We start from the raw sequence: 20,130 nt of genomic DNA, 5'->3' as shown, positions 1-20,130 counted from the left end.
AGTAATAAGAAAACTCCCAACACACAAAAGTCTTGGACCAGGTGGCTTCACAGGTGAATTATAGCAAGCATTCAAAGAACAAACACTTATCCTTCTCAAATGACAAAAAAAGTGAAGAAAAAGGAAAACTTCCAAGCTCATTTTATAAGGCCAGCATTATCCTAATTCCAAAACCAGATAAAGACATGAAAAAGAAAGAAAATTATAGGCCAATATTGCTGATGAACCCAGATGCTCCAATCCTCAACTAAATATTAGCAAACTGAATCCAGCAATACATAAAAGAGATCATACACCAAGATTAAGTGAGATTTACTCCAGGGATGAAAGGTTGGTACAATGTTTTCAAATCAATAATCATGATACATCACATAAAGAAAACAAAGAATAAAATCACATGATCATACCAACAGATGCAGAAAAAACATTTGATAAAATCCAGCACCAATTTATGATAAAAGTTCTCAGCAAAGTGGGAATAGAAGGATCATACCTCAGCATAACAAAGGCCACATATGACAAACTAACAGCCAACATCATACTTGATAGGCAAAAACTTCAAGTATTTCCCTTCAGATAAGAAACAAGATAGGGATGTCCACTTTCAACACTCATATTCGACATAGTACTGGAAGTACTAGCCACAGTGATCGGACAAGAAGAAATAAAAGACATCCAAATTGGAAAGGAGGTAGTACAACTGTCATGATTTGCAGATGACATGACATTATATATAGAAAACCCTAAAACCTCCAGCAAAAACCTCTAGAGCTGATAAACAAATTTGGTAAAGTAGAAGCATACGAAATTAATATTCAAAAATCAGTGGCATTTTTATACACCAAAATGAACTATTAGAGAAACTAAGAAAACAATCTCATTTACTATTGCAACAAAAAATATGAAGTACTGAGGAATAAATTGAACAAAGAAAGTAAAAGAACTGTACTCAGAAAACTATAGGACACTGAAGAAAGAAACTAAGGAAGATACAAATAAGTGGAGGCATATACCATGTTCATGGATTGGAAAAATTAACATCATTAAAATGTCTATACTACACAAAGCAATCTATAGATTCAACACAATTCCTATTAAGATACCAATGAATATTTCACAGATATATAACTAATATTCCAAAAATGTACATGGAACCAAAAACAACCCCAAGTAGCCTCAGCAATCTGAGAAAGAAGAACAAAGTTGGAGGGATCAAAACACCTGGTACCAAACCATACTATAAGGCCATCGCCACACTTTTGTCTGTGTCTATGAGTTATGTATATAAGTTCTTTGGCTAATTCATTCATCTCCTTTCATCCAACCCCACCATCTCTCCCCACTCTGATAGCTCTCAGTCTATTCCATGTTTTTAATTTTTCTTCATGTGTATGATGTTAGCTGTGGGTTTCTCATATATGACCTTTATTATGTTGAAGTATGTTTCGTCTACACCACTTCAGAGATTTTATCACAAATGGATGTTGGAATTTGTCAAATTCCTTTTATGCATCTATTGATATGATTTTTATCCATTCATTTTATTATGTAGTGTATCATGTTAATTGATTTGAGGATATTGTACCAACCTTGTATCTGAGACATAAATCCCACTTGATCATGATGTATGATCTTTCTAATGTATTGCTTAATTCAGTTTGGTAATATTTTGTTGAGGATTTTTTTCACACAGTGTGGGGCAATAGTGAGTTTACAGAAGAATGTATAGAAAGTAATACAGTTATTAATAAATAATACAAGAATAAACTTTGTGTTTCACGTATTCAATACTCACAACTGTAAACTTTTAGTCCACCCCTGTACATGTTTATCTGGGATATTGGCCTATAATTTTCTTTCTTTGTGGTGTCTTTACATGGTTTTGGCATTAGGATAATGATGGCCTTGTAAAATGAGTTTGAGTCTTCCCTCTTGAGTTTTTTTGTAATATTTTGAGAAGTATAGAAGTTAGTTCTTTGCATATTTTGTAAAATTCATCTGTGAAGCTTCCAGTCCAGGACTTTAGTTTCTTGAGAGTTTTTTATTACTACCTCGATTTTGTTAGTTGTAATCCCTTAACTAATAAAATCTGTTCAGATGTTCTGTTTCCTCTTGATTCAGTTTTGAGAAGTTGTTTCTTGAAATGTGTTTATTTCTTCCAGATTGTTCAATATGTTGGCACACAGTTTTTCATAATAGTTTCTTACACTCCTTTGGATTTCTGTGGTGTTAGTTGTTACTTTTCCTCTTTCACTTCTGATTTTATTTGGGTTCCCTCTCTTATTTTCTTTGTGATTCTGGTGAAAGGTTTATCAATCTTGTTTATTCTTTCAAAGAACCAGCCCTTGGTTTCAATGACATTTTGTATTGTCTTTTTATTTTTTAATTATATTTTACTGATTATGCTATTACAGTGCTCCAGTGCTGGGTCTATAGCTATTCAGCAAGTCTCAGGGTACACCAAGGCCAGCCACCACCAGCCTAGCACCTGAAAACCTCTGCGATAGGGCAGGGTCCAGGGAGTCATCATGGTGAGTCCAGTAGAATTTCATCAGGCTATCTCAATGTGGACTTTTCTGTAAATCTTGATCACAAGACTTTTGTTCAGCTACTCTTCAGTTGGTTTTTCAGACTGATTGGTCTATAATTAGTTGTAATTCCAGTTTTGCCCTGGAAGGAGGTGAGTGCAACTTCCACTTACTCTGCCACCATCTTGGAAACTTACCAATGCTTTTCTTTTCTTTTTTTTTAAGTGTATTTTATTGATTATGTTGTTACAGTAGTCCCAATTTTTTCTCCTTTGATCCCCTCTGCCAAGTACCCCCCTTCGCTCCAGAAATCCCACTCCCCTTAGTTCATGTTCATGGGTTGTGCATGTAAGTTCTTTGGCTTCACCCTTTCTTGTATTATTCTTAACTTTCGCCTGTCTATTTTGTACCAACCAATTATGCTTCTCAGTCCCTGCATCATTTCTCCATTTCTCCCCCTTCCCCCTCCCAGCTGATAACCCTCCAAATGAGCCCCAACTTATTATTCTGTTCCTGTTCTGATTTGCTTAGTTGGACTTTGTTTTTATTTTTTAGATTCAGTTGTTGATAGTTGTGAGTTTGTTGTCATTTTAATGTTCATAATTTTGACCTTTTTCTTAAGTAAGTCCCTTTGACATTTCATATAATAATGGTCTGGTAATGAAGAACTCCTTTAGCTTTCTCTTGTCTGGGAAGCACTTTATCTCTCCTTCCATTCTAAATGATAGCTTTCCTGGATAGAGTAATCTTGGTTGTAAGTCCTTGCTTTTCATCACCTTGAATACTTCTTTCCAGCCCCTTCTTGCCTGCAAAGTTTCTTTTGAGAAAACAGCTGATAGTCTTATAGGCACCCCTTTGTAGGTAAGTCTCTGCTTTTCTCATTCTGCTTTTAAGATTCTCCTTTTATCTTGAACCTTTGGCATTTTAATTATGACGTGTCTTGCTATGGTCCTTTCTGGGTCTACCATGTTTGGGACTCTCTGTGCTTTCTGGACTTGTATGTATATTTCCTTTACCAAATTTGGGGAGTTTCCCTTCATTATTTTTGCACATAAGCTTTCAATTTCTTGCTCTTCCTCTTCTCCTTCTGGCACCCCTATCGTTCAGATGTTGGCACGTTTAAAGTCGTCCTTTCCTTACTTTTTTCAATTCTTGTTTCCTCATTCTGCACTGGTTGACTGTTTTTTCTTCCTTATGTTCCAAATCATTGATTTGAACCCCAATTTCCTTCCCTTCACTGTTGGGTTTGTATGGATTTTCATTTGTTTCATTTAGCATAGTCTTCACTTCTTCCCTCATGCGTTTGCCATACTTAAGCATATCTGTCAAGTCTGTGAGCATGTTTATCACCAGTGTTTTGAACTCTGCATCTGTTAGGTTGGCTATCTTTTTGCTAAGTTCTCCCACTGGAATCTTGATCTGTTCCCTCTTTTGGGCCATACTTAGCTGCCTCCTCGTCTTGCCAGGCTCCTGTGTTTGTCTGCCTCTGTGTCTTAGGCAGATCTGTCATACCAGTTACATTTAAGGGGCAGAACCTTAGGTACTCGTCAGTGCAGGGTGAACCGTTTCACCACATTGTGGCACTGTGGGGGGGTCTGAGAGGGAACAATGCCACTTGTTCAGCACTCACCCCTTTTCCAGGCACTTCTCCCACTTCCATATGGAATGAGTGCCTCTCTAGCTGTTTCTCTGGCTGTCGTTACCAGAGTGGGTAGGCTTATGGATGTTCTAGGACCATGGGGACCCTTTAAACAAGCAAACTCTACTGAGAGACTGGCATTTTCTTCCTCCACCCCAACCCCCACTAGTTTGCACAATCAGAAGCAATGGGGCTTTATTTTCCCTGGCGCTGGAACCGTGAGCTGCCTGGTCTGGTCTGGTGCTAGGAGCGCTACCCAGATGTCCCTCCCAACTTTTTAAATCATGTGACTGGGCTTTCTACTGGCCTGCCACTGCTGCCACTGCTACCGCCACAACACCGTGTCCTCTCCATCCCAGCTCCACTCGTCCTGCATGTCTGGATGAGAATTTCTTCTTTGTATCTTTGTTTGTTGAACTTCCATGCAGCTCGATTTTCTGAAACTTCTGGTTGTCTCTAGTTTTGAGGTAGTTGTATTCCTTCTTAGTTGTGGAAGGAGACGCAGCATGTCTACCTACACTTCCATCTTTGCCGGAAGTCCTACCCATGCTTTCTCAAGGCACACTGAGTTTGTGGACTTACATAACACATGTAATGTTTAGTTTTATCTATCAACTAGGTGGGCTACAGTCCCACCTAGTTAATTAAACAATAATGTAGGTGTTGCCATGAAGGAATTTTGTAGACATGGCTAACAGTTACAATCAGTTGAATTTCAGTAAAGTTTACCTTTGGTAGTGTAGATGGGCTTTATTCAATCAGTTTAAGGCCTTAAGAGCAAACCTGAGATTTCCCAAAGAAATTCTGCCTCAAGACTGCAGCAGTTTTGAGGCTGTCAGCTTTCCCTATGGATTTCAGACTCAAGATTGCAATATTGACTCCTGCCTGAGTTTCCTAGGACTTGCCATACAGAATTCAGACATTTCAGCCCTAACTTGCATGTGCCAATTTCTTAAAATAAATCTTTCTATGCATCAATATATGGATATATACTTATATGCACACACATGTAGCATATTAAGTTTGAAAGAATAACCTGTATCTCAGGTATAAAATGTTTTTTTATGAGCAGGGAACCTACACTAAAACTCCACCTTGCAAGCAGAGAAGGCCTTGTCCTACATGGACACTGTGCTGTTGCTGCCTAGCACTGTGATCTCCAGTGTCTGCTCTTTATGCGAGTCTCCTTGTACCACTCACACATTGCCAAGAAATTGAAGTGGCGAACAGGGTCACCTAGAGTTCACAGTCCCAGTGCTGCTTGCAGGCCACTGAAACTGTTATAGGGGAAATAGTCAATTATGGTAGATTAAAGAAACATAGTTTGCTAAGACTTTTCTTTTGAAACATTTTTACTGGTTGGTGTCATCATGGTCAGCAGAAATATGATCAGGTTTATAGAGGATGATTATGCACACTAGAGAGTGATGTTCTAGCCCAAGGTCCCTGTCATTGACATGTGTGAACCTGTCTGAACTGCTATCATCCCCTGAAACCATTTACTAGCCCTTATTATTATCCACATAACAGATGAAGCATAAAAATATCTTATTTAAACTATTATTATGCCTTGATATCTTAGTCATCTCTTTCCAGAAGTATCAGCAACTGGAATATTACAGTTCTCCACCCAGCATTCTTTGCACTATTTGACACGACCCCCCAAAAAAAATCACCAAATAAAATTAAAACAAAGAATCTTGCATTAAAATCTTTGGATTTTATTGGAATATTGGAGCTAAAATAGCTCACATACTCAGCCTCTGTGTCAGTCTGTGTCCAAATCAGGGGATAAAAACTATAATTATTTAAAGAGAAGTTTAATATAAAGAATTATTAACCTATGATATGAGTAACTATAGGACATAAAGAAAACCAGTATTGTATCCTAGACCTGAGGGAGAGTATCTACAAAAGAATAAATTCTGAGAGGGGCCTAAATCTCAAGGGCTAGTCTTCAGATCTTGTTAAAGATGTAGTTGCAACCTGCTGGATGGCAGAGAACTTTGTTGGTTGGCCTGAGATAGACATGGTTTGTAGTTACTGGGCAATCACTAAGTAACCATCTGGAGTACAGTTGGAGTGCAGGCGGAATGCAATCAGGATGCAAAGAAGCCTCAGTCAGTGCATAGGCACACAGAAGTGGGATCCCCACTGGTAACCTTCCAGGACACAGTATGGCCAGGTATGGAATCATGAAGAGGGACTGAGGATGCTGGTATGGCAGGAGGACTGGACAGTGGAAGGGCCATGGAATACAAATCTGGGGAAAGGCACAGGATCAGGGCACAGCCCTAGAGTTTATGGTGTCCAGGTTGAAACAGCAGCAGGAAAGTCATCGGCAGGCTAGGCTGGAGCTGTAAATGTCATCAGGGACCACACATTCTGGTTCTGTGGCTGGGTTAGTACACTACCAGATAGTCTCATGTTGCGCTGCTAACACATGTCAATAATTGGAAACAGCACAATAGCCCCTTCCTTATACTTGCAATGTACTTCTCACATACTCCACTGAGACAGCTCAACATGTGCTTACTATAAATGAGATATGCTTAAAAGAATTCTGTCCATTACCCAGAACATGACTGAAGGGTAAATTTTGAGCTGAGGGGCAATACATTGATAACTGGCACAGCCCATCCCCTTGGTTACTCAGCTTTCATATGCACCCTTCTACATACATTTGAACTCTCTTAGAGCAGAAAGACAATTCTGTATTTCTACCTACCTAATAGATACACCAATCCTTTTAGATGTTTTCACCATTCTCCCAAAATTAGATGACTCGGAGTCCCGAGTCATTGCATCCACCAGGGGCTCTATTAATTATTCCTCAAATTCACTCAGGCACTCATTTACTATTCTGTTACCTAAAGACTAAATTGTAAAATTAACCTCCAATAACTTGTGCATAAAATAAAAAACAGGGAGGAGAGAGAAAAAGAGAATGGTGTGTATATACAAATAGACACTTGCATATACTAAAAGAGAAAATATGAAAAGCTACTATAGCTCCTTTCTAGTTCTTAATTCTTTAATTACCAATTACAATTTCCCTCACCCTTGGATAAAACCTCCGATGCTCTGGGTTATTTACCTGGTGAAGTGGTGAAAAACACTCCCCAAGGTCTGAGTCCTAAGTCATTCTGCCTTTGTTGTTGTGATGGTTTTCCTTTAACCTTTACTATTGTGTAGCAGGCAGAATATGGGTCCCACAAAGATGTCCATATCCTGACACTTGAAAGCTGTGAATATAGGAGGGGAACCCATAAAAACCAGAAATGATCTTCTGGAGGATGGGTCCCTTGTAGTACCTGCTAGGTGAGTGTTCTAAGAACCCATCTGTATCAGTGTACTAGCTGGCATTGTTGTGAGAGGCTGCATTCAGCTTCAGTGAATTTTTCCGAAGACTTTCAACACATCAGTGAAAAAAATTCTCGGTAGGTGTATTGCATCAAATGGAGTGTACTCTGAAGATGACTGAAGTTTAAATGTGTGAGAATAAATACACAATTTTTTATAAATAAATTCCAGGTTTTGTGGGGTCCCCTCCCTCGTATTGTTATAAGACAAATAGGAGTTAAAATTGTTAATCTACTGATAATAAAATAGAAAGATTATCCTGGGTTATGTGGGTGAACCAACTCTCAATGTGGTTCTTGAAAGTGGAAGTGGACAGCAGAAGAGGGAGAACCAAAGATGGCAGTGTGAAGACTCATCCTGACATTACCAGCTTTTAAGGTGGAGATACTAAGCCATAAATGAGGGTAGTTTCTACAAGCTGGGAAAGGTGAGGAAATAGATTGTCTCCTTAGAGAACCCAGAAGGATTGTAGCCCTGCCAATATCTTGACTTAAACCCAGTGACACCCATCTCAAACTCTTGATTTCCAGAACTGTAAGAAGATAAACTTATGTTGTTTTAAGCCATTAAGTTGGTGGTGTTTGTTACAGCAATAGAAAACTAATACACTGAATGTCAGAGAAAGTTTTTAGAGCCAAGGATTACCTAAAAACCTCATCTGTAAATGAGAACCAATTAAAATCCATAATAAATAACAGCCACCGAGTCACTGAGGAATTATTTTAATGTTTTATTTTAAATAACAATATAACAGGTAAATAGTATATAGCCACTCATGCAGTCAGAATTTCTTCTCACAAGGCAATGATGGTTTCTATCCCAGCCTCTGTCCAGGACAGATCCTCTCTCTTATGGATACCCCACCTATCTTTTTCACCTTTTAACTTGCCCTACATTTAGAAGTGCTACATGCTGAAGAGCAGTCAGAATTTCTTCTCACAAGGCAATGATGGTTTCTATCCCAGCCTCTGTCCAGGACAGATCCTCTCTCTTATGGATACCCCACCTATCTTTTTCACCTTTTAACTTGCCCTACATTTAGAAGTGCTACATGCTGAAGAGCAGTATGTTCAGGATGTATAATACCCTATATGATACACTCAAAATTACAAAATCTCTTAAAACTATTGGCATCACCGTTTTCCTTTCAAAACAAAATGACTTTTGTCTCTCTCTTACCAAAACACTTGCTTTGATGCTGATATAACTGGGCTCAGACTTAACTATTATACAGAAGTTAAAAGCCTAAAACTGAAACAAAACTGTCACTTCCCTCCTCTAAATATAACTCTAGTCTTATCCTTCAACAGTTCAGCTCCTGAAGTACTGCATGAGTTGAACAAACCTCTCATTATTGTGTCTGCAACACTTTCTTCCTTGAGATTGAATGACTCAATATAGGAAACTCCCCCTTTATTTGCCTCAACAATCTTCACATCCCATTCAGGCCTTCTATATACAATTCCAAAACTTTGGAATCTGGTTTTGCCTTTCAGATGGCATTTTCTAACTTGCTCACACCACTGAATTCCAGTTTATCCCTTTAAAGACTTTTGGGATTAAGAGAACCAACAAGCTCCTGGATTAATAAAGACTATAACCCATACACAAGAGGGGATACCCATGTTGGTAAAGGCAGGACAAAAATTTGATCCTTTAGTGTGATGCCAGTTAGCCACTTAGTATAATTAATTTGCGTATAACAAGGTACAAGGTGTTACAGATTCACTGCCTGAAAGGCAGGAAAAGGCTTGGTTACATAGATAGTACATGCTTAATAGCACACTTACTAAATCCCTGAATCATAGGGAGCTCCAACAGAGTATGACCAACCTGGGATCCATGAGGCCTTAACTTAGATCATATTCAAGTGCAAATTTTTGACACTGTATCAAATAAGTAATGAGTAAAGCTTTCAAATCCTGCAAATCTACTTTAAAGCATGTATTGCTTACTCATTGAAAGAGTGAGACCACCATGCTATAAGGTACAGAGAAGCAAGATAAATATGGAATTAGTCTTATAGTCTTGAATGAAAAGGATTTTTCAAGGCTTCAGTTAAAGTTCTCGTAATCAGTGTTCCTTTAAGGCAATGCAAGCGTCCCTCTCAGAAGACCAAAATGGCAAGGTGCCTCAGCTCACCAAGAGCAGCTTGCTAGCAGACAAATAAAAAAAAAAGTTGGTCAATTTCTCGAGGGCAAATCAGCTTCTCCTCAAGGTTTAAGCTTGACGGCATATAGCCCCTTTGGCATGGAGGAAAAGGAAGACTTTAGCAAACAATTTGAAGACTTGACCTAGTGTTCAATCTCATCTATATATGCCCAAGTGGATTCATAAGTTTTCTTCTTTAGTTACTATTTATTTCCAGGATCCCAGCAACTTTTTTTTTTAATTGCCAGTACCTCAACACCTGTTTTGTTTTGTTTTTCCAGGACTCCAGAAACTATTTTTCCATCAAATTGCTGAGTAATTTGTCTGTGTGTTTTGATATTAACATGTTTACAAAAGAAGTACATACATGAATATAAGAAACAAAAAATGCAATCAAACCCCATTAGAAATATAAACATTTCAAATATATAACAGCAAAGCACACCAAGATACTCTACATACTACAGTAGTGGTTCCCGTACTTCCTCAAGCATCAGAACCAACATGCTACCCACCCACTCAGAGTTTCTGAATTAGTAGCTCCATGGTAGAATCCAAGAATTTGCATTTTAACAAATTCCTCCATGCTCTTGATGCTGCTGGTTCAAGGACTGTACTTGGAATCCACTGTATTAGAATATGGAAAACAGAATTCTAGTCTAATAGCAGAGAAGAATGCTTATTAGGCAGAACTATGTGATTGAGGTGTCTATATCAGGGTTAGAACAGAGATTTTATTATGTGTTTCTGCTTGAACTTTATTTCTAGATGCTAACTGATTGCCTCTTCATCTTTGGCTAAAGTTCAGTTTTCCTTCCGTGGAAGAAGTGACAGCTAGTGAGGAATTCAAGCAGATCTGGGCAACTAGGAGTCTGTTCCTCTTACTTCTAACGATTTCCCCCTGCCTTTGTGCAATGAGGCTGGGAGTTATTTCCCCTTTCTATCAGCTTTTTACATATCTTATTATGCATATAAAAGAAGATGTACCCAGTGCAAAGCCTAGAATGCTGTATCTGAGCCTCATGAATATTTAATACTTTCATATCATCGTAAGTGAACCAGGCTTGCTTCTCAAAGTCATAGGCATCGCAGACATAATGGCCCGATTTTAGGGTTTTCCCAAGATGGCTGATAACACCAATCAACCGATAGGCACAATGATCTCTCATCTTGGAATTTTCTCTTGGTTTCTTGGCTTCAGTTTTGGTATTCTCATCTAAAAAGTCTTTGTGTCCAAGGTTTTTATTGAAACCCGATGCACCTAAGGAATTCACATTGGCCTTCTGGAAACTTGATTCTGGAGGTCTTCCAAGATTCTTTGTGTAGCACTGGGCATCTGGCTTCTGAAGGCTTGGAAGCAATTCCTGCTGAAGGGATTGTTCATAGATTCTCATCTTTCCATGCTGCTGGATCTGTCCAATTACATTTGAGAAGTCTTCTGAAATTCCATTTTTTTTATCCTGATAAACACCTTCAGTAGCCTCAGTGACACTATCAACAGCTGCAAACATATTGCTTTTCTCATCTTTCTTTAGGTTTGGATTTCTAGATACTTTTTGTAGATGATCTTCTGCAAGACATGCATCTGGGCCACTGGTGGGTTTACCTTCATCTTTACAGATCACAGAAATGTTGGTATCTTTTAAACCTGGTACTAATGGCTCTTGTTCAATAGCTGTGCCATAACCTGAATTTACCAATATGGATTCTGTTATATTTGGTTTAGAATATTTCCCCAGGCCATTTTGCTGCTTTTCTTTGCTTGACTCCAAAATCGGGTACTTTTGTGGTTCAGACCCTTTTTCTGATTTAATGTCTGGAGCCAGACAATCCTTGCATTCTGTGGTCAACTTTGTTGATGGTATCAACGACCTGAAGACTTTAGAATTGAACTTTTTAAAGTAGTTTGGAAATTGGAAATCTGTGTTCTTCTTCAAGGGAAGAGGTGGCTGGGTACTTTCATTGCAATGAGAAGACAGCTTTAAATATTTAGAAATGCTGACTGCCTGGGCATCCTTACTTAATGACATAGACTCATTAAAGCAATAGCGTTTCAGATGAACAATGAGGACCCTGGGTAGCCTACTGAATTTGTGCACTGCAACAGATGTGTTGTGGTTACACTTCCCACATTTATACTCAAGCTCTTCCGCTCCAAAGAAAAGATCAAAAGCAGATTGAATAGACAAAGGATGTGTTTTTCTTCCTTGGGGAAGGTTGATGGAAAGATAATTACTCACTTCTGTCTTGAGAACAACCTGACCACAGGCTTTACAAATAATAGAGCATAGCAACTCAACCTCAAAATTATTGATGACAGGACAAACAAGCATTTTGATGACAGCATTGTCACCAGAAATATTTTCAGATGAATTTTCTTCCTCAGATTCAATTTTAGTCTTCCAAACTTTGTTTAATATTTTCATGTTTTCTTTTATCTGATCTAAACAGAGACCTAAAAACTCATGAGCATCATTCTGTGTGTTGTCAGAGAATATCTCTGCTACTGATGAAATGGCATTTTTAATACTGAGAAGTATCTTCTCCTTGATTTCAATGCTGCAAACACTTTTCAAAACAAGCAGATATGACAGGTACGTCCTAAGAGTATCAAAGGGAATTTTACTCCATGGGAAATCCTGATAGAGTAAATCATAATCAAAGCATGGAATTGAAAATAGGGACTGTAAAACTGCATTCATATAACAGGTGTTTCCCAAATTGGGGAGGCCTTGATGTAGTTTATCTCGGTAAAATCGTAAGGCAATCTTGATTGTGTTCCACTCTGGGTCACCTTCTCTATACAATGATTCCAACAGAACCGAATATACTTGCTCAGAGAGAGTTTGAAGAAAAGAAGTGCCATCTAGGTCAGGATTTCCAGTAGAATTGGTCTTGAATAAATGTTTAAAATGTAATTTCTTACTTTCTATTAACTCTTCTTTTTCCTTCTCATTGGGCCTTACATTCTTCAAGGAATCTGTCTTGGGTTTCTTATTTCTTATAGATTTATTGTCTTCTTTGAATTTCTCATATATCTCACAACTAGATGATATCATCCTTTTTCTCTTCCCCATTTCATTTTCTAACAACTCTTTACGGGTAAGTGTTGATGTCTCTGAGGTATACAAAGGCGTTGTCTGGAGGTCAGGCGTTCTACTTCCTTCTCCTATCTCAAAAAATTCACTGCTTGACTTCTCATACATTTCATTAAGTAAACTTTTGTTGATTGTCTTCAGTGTTTTCATGCTGCCAAAGACACCCCCATCCCTATCAGGCTCCATGGATGGTTGAAGATTACTTTGATGGATTCTATCCAAGAACATCTTCAACTTTTCACTATCTCTGGAGGATAATATTCTAATAAACAGAAAACTATTATTTTGGAAAGTTAAATGTATAAAATTTTGTTTTCTTCCATAGGATCTAAAGACTACATTTTTAATATTATTATCTAGCTGAAATGTTTTATATTCTCCAGTGTTGAAATGAACAACCAATCTGACTTCCTCCTTTCGTTCCACTGTTTCAATGAATGCTTTTTTTAACTTAGACATCCCAGTCTTCCTATTCCATATTTGGACAAACCCATGTACCATTAAAGCATCCATGTTTTCTTTACAAATAAAATATGGATATCTTGTGTTATTGACAGTCTTAAGTTTCAAATTGTTTTGCAAGTTTGTCTCTGGAGACAACACTAAAGCAATGGTTCTTTAGGTCTCTGTGCAGAATGATCCTGTTTCTAGTGTTGATTTTGTATTGGAGCCTCTTCAGGTTCTGGATACCCACTTCTTTAGTAATAAAACCAATATCCTTCAAGAGCTGTCCACAGTTACATGAGCGCGGTCTTGATTCCCAAGGCAATGCTGCTACTGAAAAAAGAATCAAGAAAAATTATTTAAGCTATCAGATAAATGTTTGGCTGGACCTCAAACTCTACTCCCATACACTAAATCTCTTTTCCACTGCAATACTAGATTAATTCTGTATTAATTTCTCCACTTCAACTGAAATCATTAAACACTTGAAAGATTTTCAATACATAGGTGAAGAGCATAATGAACAGTGTCTCAAGTGTATGCCTATAACTTGCCAATCCGTCTGTAAATAAGTGAATAAGAAAGGGGGGCACTATGTGGCCCTCAACCCAATGACAGATACATATTCTTGATTTTCAAGAATCTAGAGGATTTCACACAGAGGCCACTAATAGTTAATCTACCTACCCCCTCCAAAGTACAGTTATGTTCCTACATTTCATGTGGAACTGGGGTAAGTCCATACACTCTACCCCATGTTAAAGCAGGTACCAAAGAATCGGCTATCTCTAGCTCCCACAAACTAAGATGACCTGATATGTTCTAAGGAATCCTGATTTTCATAAGTGCCAGGTAATTACAAATTTAAATTCATGCTGAGCAAGAATATAAAAAATTCATGATAATTTTGAAAGCTGGTTAAAATGATAGCTGAGACTAAGTTCAAGATTGTGATTACTATGTTTTACTACTAAACAAGAAAACATATAGTGTAAAAGATTTACAAAATAACCAACAGATGATGGCTGAAAATTACCTGTTAGCTCCAATGTTGGCTTCACTGTTCCTATGAAGACATGCCCAAAGTTTCAAGGTACAATCCATGCAGACTGAAGAATTCCCTAGGTTGAAAATGGGAACAAGTCAGTTGCCTGTTATTCTTTTGGCCATTATAACAGGAACAAAAACAAGTCAGCACTCAAGGGTCTATAAATTTCTTAAAAAGACCTTATTAACATATTTTTACTATTTCTTTTTTTAATTATATATTTTTGTTTTTCAATTACAGTTGTCCCATTTTCCCCCATTGCTCTCCCCCACCCAGTCCACCCCTTTTCCCATAATCATATCCCTCCCCATTGTCCATGTCCATGAGTCATTTATACACATTCCTTGACTAAACCTTTCCCTTACTTATTCCCCTTCTCTCCCTCTCCCTTCCCCCCTATTGACTGCTGTTCTGCTCCTTGTCCTATTTAGTTCATTTGTTTATGTTGTTTCTTAGTTTCCTGTATTAGGTGATATCATATGGTATTTTTCTTTCTTTGCCTGGCTTATTTCACTAAGCATAATTCTCTCTAGTTCCATCTATGTTTTCACTATTTCTTAATGCATTATCATATAGCTCAGAGGAAAACTGGTTATGGTCAACAAGAGTGAAATATGTACTAAACAACACCATCTCCAGGACCTTAAGCCCTGCTTACCTCATACCTGCAATTATGTTCATATTCCCTCATCCAAAGTAGAATCACTAGTAGATTACCCAGCTGGGCCGAGGAGTACTGTCAAAGAATCCTTGTAGTATTATGTTGGAGCACCAACATAAGCAAATGGTAAAATCACATGAAACAACTTCTAGAAGGCCTTAGGTCTTATACTCTCTTTTCCAGAAAATACTATCTGAACAACTTCAGGACATACTTAGCCATCCATGGACAAGTAAGTACAAGGCGTTTTATCCAGGGCTAATTATGGCACCTAAGCAAGTGAGTATGAGATCTGTTTGTGCTCCAGACTACATGGAATTCAGACTGTCAAATAACCATTTTTATAATCACAGTCTAGTACTTTTCTTATCCTGAGTGACTAGAATTGCTTTCACATTTCTGTCCATTTGATTACATTTTGCAATTAACATGAATTGCCTGATAATCACCTTCCACACACTAAATTAGGCCCATTTCTTGAAATAATCCCATTTCTCTACTCCCCAGCTACTTTTCCCTCCAAACCACCAGTGAGACATATATTCCAACAAGTTAACGTACAGAATTTGCCTGACTTGGGTTGTTTCTGGCTTAAGAACTCACAGCATTCTGAACTTCAGTTCAAGTACTCTCCAAACAAGTTCTGAGGCTTTGCAAACATACCACTCACCTTCTCCTTAGCACCATTTAATTAGTCTTACTAAGTGATAAGTCTGTAACCCCAATTATTTACATAGTCATACTTCCACACACACTGTCTGCTTCAGGACAAGCCAGATGCCTCCAATGATTCTACTCAGTATTCTGTGGGGTCCTTAACATTATCCTAACACAAAGTAAAAGTAAAGAGTAAGACAACAAATCACTAATGTAAGGAAAGAGAAAGTCCAATCAGATTGTGAGGAACAGCACCATGATGCTACACTAAGATCACCACATCCTATATGTAAAAAGTCAAGGTCAAACTAAAAACTTAACCTGCCACTAAGTGTTCCAAAAATATGACAGAAAAGGATCAATAAAAAAATGTCAAGCACCCCCTAACCTCCACTCCCTTAGCTGTCATCTTGGGGTTAGGGGATGGAAGAATTGAGCAAAAAATGAAAGAAAAAAAAAAGATTCATGGACCTGGACAACAGTGTGGTGATCGCTGGGTGGGGGGTGGGGGTATATAAGGGGACTAAATGGTAATGGGGAAAAAAAAAGAAAGAAAAGGAAAAAGGAAAAAAAGGCCAAACAATGGGAAATTCTGCTTGTCATCCTATATCAAAATGGCCAAATGGTCAAAAATATATATAAAACTTTCAGCCAAATATCTCAGCTTTCCAAAAACATCTCAAACATCTATGTGAACACTTAACTAAATTTTAATAGTGTGCTTAAGGCAACAACAGTCTTGAATACCAAGTAAAGGAATAATTCCCAAAGCTCTGAATTTTCTAAGAAGATATTAAAATGGGCTTCATATATATTACTATTCCCTAACAACCAAGACATCATCATTTTGGTGATGAGTATTTCTCCCTAAAATAGAATGGCTCCTTCCAATGGTGACCAGTGTAAGCCCATTGATACTGATTACTGAACAAATGTTAAAAAGACAATGTTTAGTGATCCTCCAAAACTTTAGGCCATGAGGTATCAAAACCAATGCCCCCCCACCTTCTTTTTCCATGCTTTTCTTTCTATAGAACACATCAGTGACTTCAGGAAAGTTATATGAATGACTAATATCCCACTGATACCATGGTCAACTCTAGAATATCTGGCTCATGACAAAAATAAGTAGAAGTAATGATTTCTTGCCCATTATATATAAGTTAGTTTCCCACAACTAGATCCCTGTACTCAAAACCAGTGAAGAAGGATCAGATGTACCTAGTCACTAAAAATTTAAAATTTCTGAATAATTTGGTAGTGGACCAACAAATATTTTTATCAGAAAGCATGTGGCCAAGGGACTTCCAGCCAAGACGGAGGTGTAGGTAGACATGCTTTGCCTCCTGCACAACCATAAGAAAGATCACAACTAATCCCAAAACAAAAACCAATCATAACTGCCAGACAATTGAACTTTGTGGAAGTCTGACAATCAAAAATTTAAAGAAGAAATATTCATCCAGACAGGTAGGAGGAGCAGAGATGGGGAGCTGGCGTGTAAAGGATGCAGTGTGGTTGTGCGAGATGGAGGCAAGGCATCAGCAGTGGCTGGTGGAAGGGGTGGTCACACATTCACATGTGGCAGATAAAAGCTGTGGGGGACACCTCGGCAGTGATTCCGGCCTTAGTTCCAGAACACACAGTCCAGGGTTCCAGCACTGGGAAAATAAAGACTCAAAGCTTCCAGCTGTGAAAACGAGTGCAGTTGGGGAAGTAAAAGAAATTTCCATCTCTCAGGAGAGTCCAGTTAGAAGGCCCCCGTGGTTCTAGAATATATGCAAAGCCACCCACTCTGAGAAACATCAACAGGGCAACAGCTAGAGGGACACCAGTCACATTCCAGAAGTGGGTGAAGTGATTGCAAAAGGGGCAAGTGCCAAGCAAGTGGCACTCTTTCCTCTCTGACCCCTCTCCCACATACAGACCACAAAGCAGTAAAACAGGTCACTCCACACTGACGAATACCTAAAGCTGCACCCCTTGCAACATAACAGCTGCACCGAGATGAAGTCAAAGCAGCTCTACCTAATACACAGAAACAAATGCAGGGAGGCTGCCAAATTGAGGAGACAAGAAATATAGCCCAAATGAAAGAACATATCAAAACTGCAGAAAAAAGAACTAAGTGAAATGGAGATAGCCAACCCATCAGATGAAGAGTCCAAAACACTGGTGATAAGGATGCTCAGAGAACTCATTAAGTACTGCAAATGCATATGGGAAGAAATGAAGGCTACACAAAGTGAAATAAATGAAAAGCCACAGGGAAACAATAGTGAAGGGAAGGAAGCCAGGGTTCAAATCAGTGAATTATAACATAAGGAAGAAATAAAGAGTCAATCAGTATAGAATGAAGAAACAAGAATTAAAAAAAAAAAAAGGAGAGAATAAGGAGACTCTGACACATCTCCAAAAGTGCCAACATTAGAATTATAGGAATGCCAGTAGTAGAAGAGGAAGAGCAAGAAATTGAAAACTTACTTGAAAAAATAATGAAAGGAATCTTCCCAAATTTGGCAAAGGAAATAGACATACAAGTCCAGTAAGTACAAAGAGTCCCAAACAAGTTGGACCCAAAGAGGACCACACCAAGACACATCATAATTAAAATGCCAAAGGATAAAGATAAAGAGAGAATCTTAAAAGCAGCAGGAGTAAAGAAGAGAATTACCTACACAGGGGTTCCTATAAGACTATTAGCCGATTTCTCAAAAGAAACTTTGCAGGTAAGAAGTGGCTGGCAAGAAATATTCAAACTGATGAGAAGCAAGAACCTACAACCAAGATTATTCTATCCAGCAAAGCTATCATTTAGAATGGGAGGGCAGATGAAGGGCTTCCCAGACAAGGTAAAGCTAAAGGAGTTAATAATCACCAAGCCATTATTATATGAAATGTTAAAGGGACTCATTTAAGAAAAAGAAGTTCAAAACTATGAACAGTAAAATGACAACCAACTCACAACTATCAACAACTAAATCTATAAAACAAAAACAAACTAAGCAACAACTATAACAGAAACAGAATCATAGATATGGAGATCATATGGAGGGTTATCAGTGGTGAGGAAGAAGAGAGAGAATGGGGGGAAAGGTACAGAGATTAAGAACCATAACTGGTAGGTACAATATAGACAAGGAGATGTTAAGAATAATAAAGGAAATGGAGAAGCCAAAGAACTTATATGCATGACCCATGGACATGAACTAAGCAAGGGAACTGGTAGAGGGAAGGTGTGGTCCCAGGTGGAGTGGGGCAAAGGGGAAAAAAACTGGGACAACTGTAATAGCATAATCAATAATATACACCTAAAAATAAAAGGCACATGACCATTGCATAATAAAATAAAACTCTCATTATTCTAAAAAGAAAGACAGAAAGCATGTGGCCAAGAATTGATTGCAAATGGGCCTTTAAAATCATTCAAGCATAACTACAAGTTCCACTAATTTGGATTATTTATATATAGCTCTCACTGTCCTACTTTAATGCTAAGGAAGAGTTTAAACTATTTCTTCTCCACAAAAAAAAAAAACAAAGTCTTAATTGTTTGTATTTTGGCCACTTGAGAGTACAAACCTACAACTCCAGAACCACTTCTGGTCTGCGTTAAAAAATATTTCAATCCCAGCTGATCTGTATTTATCAAAAATTGTTGTGTGTTCTTTCTAATGATAGCTGAAATAACCTGAGACCCTCATGGCATTTCCATTCTCTGCCTTCAAAAACACAGTTAAGAGCACGTGTGTCCAAAAACAGTCTATTATCACTCTTTCTTCACAGTTCAACCTGCTTACATTCCAATCCAGAATAAAGGAGACTTCTTTGAGCATACTGAGCTTGGAAAGTGAACATTAAGAAACATCTTGCTGATGCACAGCTGAGGGGTCTAAGCACTGCTCACTTTTCCTAGCACATCTTATACTTCAATGCCCTTCTTGATTCTACCTCATCATTCAAAGGCTTTTGGGGTTTGTTTGATGCTCTTTTTTTGAGAAGATTTTAAACTGAAATTTATCAGTTCTTTAAGACCCCGCTAAAGACACATAGTGATGTGTGTCTATTCTATGCAGCCTAACATAAACTTCAGCCATAGTGATATTTGTCGTCTTTTGCCACTCCCATGCCAGATTCAAACCATATGGATGACAGCTATATTCAAAAGTTATGGAAGCCAAAGTGCCTTCCTCTCATTTTACCCATAAATTCAGCCCATTAGATTTGATTGATCACCTACTAGTGTAATACACTGGGCTAGCTGCTGATCTCAAAATATAGAAACTCATAAAGCTGTACTACTCCTATGAGATCTGGAGGCATGACCTATGGTGTCAATAAGCTGGCGGGTAAGGTTAAAAAAACTCCTAGTACAAATTGTCTGCTTCACTGTTAATTTACTAATTCACTTTACATTGATCTTCTTGGTCATCGAGTATTTGCTGAGCATCTTCTCTATGCTGCATATTATGATTTCCTGAGTGTCTGCTCCATACTGGGTATTGTGGCTAGTGCTCTCAGGGACACAAGGATGTGAGCAT

At 38.1% G+C, this 20,130-nt stretch overlaps 1 protein-coding gene across 1 annotated transcript; it reads right to left on the bottom strand.

The window, feature by feature from the left end:
• Positions 1-10,568: 10,568 nt before the first annotated feature.
• USP26 (ubiquitin specific peptidase 26) lies at positions 10,569-13,292 on the bottom strand. The gene has a single exon (XM_090264032.1). The coding sequence runs from the start codon at positions 13,290-13,292 to the stop codon at positions 10,569-10,571; it is 2,724 nt and encodes a 907-aa protein (XP_090120158.1).
• Positions 13,293-20,130: the final 6,838 nt, after the last annotated feature.

This window comes from Furipterus horrens, unplaced genomic scaffold, assembly GCF_987537825.1.
Source record: "Furipterus horrens unplaced genomic scaffold, mFurHor1.1.pri manual_scaffold_17, whole genome shotgun sequence".
NCBI lineage: Eukaryota > Metazoa > Chordata > Mammalia > Chiroptera > Furipteridae > Furipterus > Furipterus horrens.
Note: the sequence above shows the minus strand (reverse complement) of the source record. Positions and strands in the feature narration are given on the sequence as shown.

Bases quoted from the DNA above. Each gene is read 5' to 3' on its own strand.
- USP26 (XM_090264032.1), bottom strand. From the start codon at position 13,292: ATGGATGCTTTAATGGTACATGGGTTTGTCCAAATATGGAATAGGAAG.